This window comes from Miscanthus floridulus, chromosome 8 (assembly GCF_019320115.1).
Source record: "Miscanthus floridulus cultivar M001 chromosome 8, ASM1932011v1, whole genome shotgun sequence".
Taxonomy (NCBI): Eukaryota; Viridiplantae; Streptophyta; class Magnoliopsida; order Poales; family Poaceae; genus Miscanthus; species Miscanthus floridulus.
The window spans coordinates 154,069,090-154,075,425 of record NC_089587.1 but is presented as its reverse complement, the minus strand read 5'-3'; the positions used below and the strand labels follow the sequence as shown (position 1 = coordinate 154,075,425).

The following is a 6,336-nucleotide window of genomic DNA, read 5'->3' as shown; positions in this document are numbered from 1 at the left end:
CTACAACAAACAACACATCCGAAACGGCTAGGCCTCTATGTCCCACCCGCGGACCAACGACCAGGTGGAGTGCACCAACGGACTCATCCTATAACCTTAAAGGTCCAGATCTACAACGAGCTCAAGAAGTTCGCCTCGCGATAGGGTCACTGAGCTCCCCAGTCCTCCATTATTCACTATTTGGCCATCACTTTAATAGGCTGGTGCTTGTTTTTTTCTTACCGCCGGATCATCTGGTGTGTGCATCTTTTTGCATGTTTTGTCATTTTCTATTTTAATGTCGGTTTTCACGCCACTTCTTTCATTGCATCCATAGGGCCTATTAGAGTTTGACAACACATCTTGGCATACATGTTAGTTATAGTGTTTGAGTTGTCACCATCTCGCCAAAACTATACATAATCATGCACATGGGTGCATGATCCTTACACTGGGAGCAATTGTGACTAGCTTTGTATGACGGGGATGGTGGAAAGCAGATCTTATCTTTCCAGATTAGATTGTTGGTGGCCTTCTAACACTTCCATCAATGATCCTCGAGGAATGTTGTTGGGTGTAATAACTTGTCAACTCCGATCTGGTTCTAGTGGATGGTGGGAGGGCGTTGTGGGAAATGATGGAGAGCCCGTTGCTCGCTCTCGATGGTGGTAATGCCTATGGATGCCACTCCCCTGAAGGGAAGCATCGCCGTGCCCCTTTGCCTCTTGCTGGTGATCGATTCGGGTGAATCCTACCTCCAGTCATTGGTGCAATGACAATGTCTTTGCTGTCATTTTCGTTTTCTTCTTAGAGACGTCATTTTGGTATGATCCCCTTGAGGTGCACATTGTGAGGTTATACGTCATTCAACAATGGCTATGTATCCCTCAAGAGCTTCGAGCTATTGCCACGTTCTAGTATCTAGAATCTTTAACAACGGGCAATGTCTTATTGACTCACTTTGTTCGTGGGCGGTGAGGTCATTTTCTGGTGGTGTTTTCTTTGCTCGATGTTTAGAGTTTGATGTCAATTTATTTTTATCTTTGCCGGTTTGGCAAAAGCTTTGGTTCAGTATTCATTCGCTTTGTGTGAAGCTGATTCTTTTAGAGTCGATATCACGTAAAGTCCAGATTACCATGGGTTTTGCTCCTCAGAGATTGTGATTTTATTCAAAATTAGTTTTTAGTTCTCAAGGTATCATGCATCGATAGTGCTAGCGTCTGGACATCAGGACAGACGCCCGCATCCACACTCCATTTCATGTGCCTTACATGGGGCCCATGCCGCCCTGAATGTCACTAGCATCGAGAAGAGGGGGAGAAGGCAGTGCCTGCCTACGCCTCTAGTTTGGATGCCTAGCCGACGTCGAGAGGATGAGATACCAAGGCGAGGCAGCAGAAGGCGAGGAGGGAGATACAACACACGATCTACTTTTGAAACATCCAGATGTAACACTTGTGACATACGTCTGAAAACAGATGAAACACTTGAAACATGCACCTGAAACACTTGCAAAAACACTTGAAACCATTATAAAACATATGCAACATCTAGATAAACACATGCAACATATGTGTGAAACATATTCAATATCCAAATAAACATACTTGCAACATATCTGAAAAAACAGATAAAACATTAGGAACAGAAGCTTGCGACATATGTGTACAACCATTGCAACATATATAACATCTCGATCTACTTTGCAACAATCATATAAAACACTTGCAACATACCTATGGAACATCTGAAACACTTGAAAGATACGATTGCAACATGCTCTTTCAGCACAACATCTCCTTGCTGCTTGCGAATGAATGCTCGTCGGCTCGTGGAGTTCACCAATGGCGCAAAGCTCGCCACTCCTGGTGGAGAAGGCCGCGGCAGGTCTGGTGGAGAAGGCCGTGGCGGAGTTCACGTGGCTGGAGAAGGCCATGGCGAGCGGGAGGCGCAATGGAGAGGGAGGAAGATCTGGCTCCCACGCCTAGGCACGGTGGAGATGTCGGCCGACGGAGCGGAGGTGCGACTGGAGAGGGAGACACGATCGCCGAGGTGGTACGGTAAAGCGTGGTCGCGGAGGGTTGTCGCGGTGCTGCAATGAGGTGAGTTTTTTTAGAACGGTTGTAGAACGAGTGGATGAACAAATAAGAGGCTTGACATTGTTGGGCTGGCGCCATGGGCACTAGCGGAGTGTTCCGGTGGACGGGCGCCCACTTGGCAGAATTACCGATCGTGCATTAGAGCTATCTCATGTCTTGGCTACATGTCCATTTGATCACAGTGACATCTTTTGTAAAACAAAATATATAATTGTGATATGATCCATTGTCGCATCACGGGTAAGACTATCTCTAATAGCCGATACCTAAATCAACTACCTATACCCGGATTTGAGTTCTACACAGTAAATAGGTCGCCTACCCAAAACCTTCCTTCTCCAACAGCCTGCCTCCCTCCCCGCCTCGTCGTCGTCGTCGGGCCTGCATCGCCGACGAGCTCCCTCCCCTGCACGGCCTCCCTCCCTCCATGCGCGCAGATCCGACGAGCGCCGCCCGCCTCCCTCCCCGCCAAGCTCCGCCCACTTCCCTCCCAGGCGAGCTCCGCCCGCCTCCCTCCCCGCCTCGTCGGCGAGCTCCCTCCCCTGCACGGCCTCCCTCCCTCCCTGCGCGCAGATCCGGCGAGCGCCGCCCGCCTCCCTCCCAGCCAAGCTCCGCCCACTTCCCTCCCCGGCGAGCTCCACCCGCCTCCCTCCCCGCCTCGCCGGCGAGCTCCTCCCACGGCAGCGAGGTGAGCCCCAGCGGGCACCTGGACTTCACCGTCCTCGTGGGCCGCCGGCACGTCGGGCTTCCCCGCGCGCGTCGCAGCAGCGGCCACGCCTCAGCCGCCGTGTCGCGGTACCTGGCCCGATGGACGGCCACCGCGTCGGCGGACCGAGCCCCAGCCTCGTGCCCGGAGAGGAGCACGCGGCGCGCGGCGTCCGCGTCGTCGGCGCTGTCTATGACGAAGGCGGTGGTGGCCCCCCGCTGGCGCTCACCTCGCTGCCGCGGAAGACTTTGCGTCTTGGAGAAATACGACACAAATAAACATCCTAGTTGACGTCGTACCCAAAATGCATGCTCTGTCTGCGTCGTTGGAGCCGGCTAAAACACTGTGCATAACCGATTTTGGGTATACGGCAGTTTGCATGAGCTGTTGGAGACGGTCTAATCTAGGGGGTCAAGCGTTCGCGTGCAGAAGATACGGTAACAGGCCCGTCGAATGCTCATCGGACGGGCGGCGCCAGCGCTTTGACAAAGCCCTCACGTTCGCGTGAGACGTGGCGAGACATACCGTCCGTGGCCACCGCCAACACGATACGGCCGTGGCCCGTGGGGGCCCCGCCTCCGGCCGTAAGATACTCCTACTTCGTTCATTCTATCATCAGCCCCACCGTCACCGGCACCGGCGCTCCGGTATAATCGCGGCCCGATCGCCGATGCCTCCCCGCCCCGCCCCACTATTCTCTCGCCTGCGCTTCCGCCTCCCGACGTGCGCCGCTATCCCCATCTCCCCCCCTCCATCCTCCGCGCCGCCCCTGCGCTACGGCCGTCACACTCGCCTCGCTAGCCCCTTCCCTCTGTCCACACCTTGCCAGCGCATCCTCCGCGCCGCCACCGCGGTCTCGTCGTCGCTGGATCTGCGCTCGATATCCGGCGGGTTCGCACTGTTCAGCATGGCTGCTGCCTCCTCCGCCACCTCCGTCCACGACTTCATCCGTCAAGGTGCGCAAAACGGCCCAATCGCCTGTATAAAATACCAATTCCTCATTTCTCTTTGAAAGCGAGAGCTACAAAGTTTGTACACATGTCCTCGCCGAGTTTAGCATTTGCACATATATCCTTCCCTGATTCCGCTGTTTTTCAAGTCTTGTCTTCCTACTCCAGTTTTGGTTGAAGATTGCTTCGTTCCCGATAGTCTCCGGATGTGCTATCATACTAAATGCTTTTTTTCGTCTTGGATTCTTTTCCTAAATGATCTCTTTTTTTGGTTGTTGTTGATCGCAGGATGCTAGCGGGAAAGATGTGGACCTTAGCACCTACAAGGGGAAGGTTCTGCTCATAGTCAATGTTGCATCTCAGTGGTACCAATTTACTGCTTTCTTAACACCATTTTCCATTATGTTGCAAAATTGATCATGGCTTGAAAAGTTATGTGGAATGCATCATGTAATCCTCTTATTCATAATGAAACAAGCCATGTTTCACGGTGAAACTGGCCGTAGGAGAGTGCTTTGGTGCTTACTAGTGGCAATATGCTCATTTAGTTCTTCTAATCATCTAATGTAGTGTACTCCCTCCGCTTCCAAATTGTAAGTTGTCTTGGCTTTTTTAGGTACATAGTTTTTGCCATGCATCTAGATATACACTATGTCTAGATACATAGACATAGTAAAAACTTTGAATGTAGAAAAGCCAAAACGACTTACAATTTGGAATGGAGGGAGTATTTATAATTTGAGCTTTATGTTTGTGGATAAGTGTGATGGAGCTAGCAAGTAAAGATGCACATTATATGCTTTGTTATGTAATATAATCGTAGCAAATTCAAATTTAAATTTTTACCTGTTAAATATATTGTGCTAAACGCGTACCCTGAGCGCCATAGTAATTTCTATTCTTGAGAATCAACATTTGAGTTATCCATGTGTGGGAGGAATTTGCCTGTTAAACAGACAGCGTGGTAGTGGTTGCAGTTGGACATCAAAATAGTGGGACACCTGCCAACTGCACTATTTATTTATGGAGATTTAAGTGTCAATGTTATTCTCCCCATTTCTATTTGTACGTTAGGAATATAGGAATATATGTATGTTCTTGCATAGTCTTTTTATCCCTGATCATGAGGTGCACATGTACCATTGTATTAGATTATGTTGACTACTTTTGAGTTAACATGGCCACTTCTCTTTTATTCTGTTGCAGTGGCTTGACCAATTCCAACTACACAGAGCTGAGCCAGTTGTATGAGAAGTACAAGGACCAGGGTAAGTATCTAATCTTGTGCCTCGTTATTCCTTAATTACGGAGTGTGTTTTTGCGCATGCTCTGTTGCTCATATAGATTGGCTCCTTCATATCAAAACATGATTGATGTGCTAAATGTTGTCAATCTGATGTGTCTTCAGGTTTTGGGATCCTTGCTTTCCCATGCAACCAGTTCGGTGGGCAGGAGCCTGGCACTAATGAGGAGATTGTTCAGTTTGCTTGCACTCGCTTCAAGGCTGAATATCCAATTTTCGACAAGGTAAATCTGCACACAGTACTTATTTCTTTTGTCTTTGTATTTTCCAAGCCAAAAGGGGGAAAAAATCTGCTTGACGTTCATGATCAGCTACCGTACTTGATCAATGAATCCAAGCATTCTCTCTCTCTCTCTCTATATATATATGTTGTCTGTGTGAAATGTAATATTTGAACTCACTGTGCTGTTGCTAAGGCTATCTCATAATTGTTTTAAAAATCAAATGGCGGGGATTAGGGACCAGTTTCATTGTTTAAGTTTAATTTATGCATCAGTTGAATTATCCATGTGCTTGTGAATGTGATTCTAATTAGCATACACGGAGTTTAAAGTTTTTAACTTTCATTTTGCTAGGTTGATGTCAATGGTGACAATACTGCACCCATCTACAAGTTCCTGAAGTCCAGCAAAGGTAGTCTCTTTGGTGAGAACATAAAATGGAACTTCTCCAAGTTCTTGGTTGACAAAGAGGGGCGTGTTGTGGAGCGGTACGCACCAACAACTTCCCCACTGAGCATCGAGGTAAGTTCCTACATCGACCTGGTCGGTGGTCTGGTCATTTGAGTTTTCTTGTTTCATCTTGCAGCACTAACTTTGGCAAATTTTTGCAGAAGGACATCAAGAAGCTACTAGGGAGTTCTTCAACCTTGTAATTGGATCCACTAGCCCTACTAAACTGCTGCATTGCATTTGCCTCAGTAGCGTTTTAATAAAGCTGTTCTTAGAACCGAGATGTTTGAAACTGTGCTTAGAACCGAGATGTTTTTACTGTATTTCTTCTGTATGCCCTGTTTTGTGGTAAATGCCATGTATGTAATAAAATGATGCAATGCATGAATTCTCTTGAAAGGTTATGTATCCGGGTTGGTTGTTGAGATCTTTGAGAAACCGGGTTGGTTGTTGAGATATTTAGAAATAAGTTTTGACATGGGGGCATATCTTGCGTACCTGCTCGCCGGAGCAAGGGCAAACATCGGAAGAGATATTGCTAAAGAGCAACGGAATTAATTTGGCAAGGGGCAATTATTTTGTAATGGTTTGATGTTTGAAGTGGGAATTTCTAAATTGCTATGGTTCT

The 6,336-nt window shown here is 48.1% G+C and overlaps 2 protein-coding genes across 2 annotated transcripts; both read left to right on the top strand.

Moving 5' to 3' along the window:
* The first annotated feature begins 1,823 nt into the window (after positions 1-1,823).
* LOC136470039 (uncharacterized) lies at positions 1,824-3,062 on the top strand. Its single transcript, XM_066468013.1, has 2 exons — positions 1,824-1,916; positions 2,424-3,062. The coding sequence occupies exons 1-2, from the start codon at positions 1,824-1,826 to the stop codon at positions 3,060-3,062; spliced, it is 732 nt and encodes a 243-aa protein (XP_066324110.1).
* A 308-nt stretch (positions 3,063-3,370) lies between these two features.
* Positions 3,371-6,133, top strand: LOC136470038 (probable phospholipid hydroperoxide glutathione peroxidase). The gene is made up of 7 exons (XM_066468012.1): positions 3,371-3,740; positions 3,903-3,907; positions 4,023-4,099; positions 4,941-5,002; positions 5,143-5,261; positions 5,613-5,780; positions 5,870-6,133. The coding sequence occupies exons 1-7, from the start codon at positions 3,455-3,457 to the stop codon at positions 5,909-5,911; spliced, it is 759 nt and encodes a 252-aa protein (XP_066324109.1). The 5' UTR covers positions 3,371-3,454; the 3' UTR covers positions 5,912-6,133.
* The last annotated feature ends 203 nt before the right edge of the window (positions 6,134-6,336 follow it).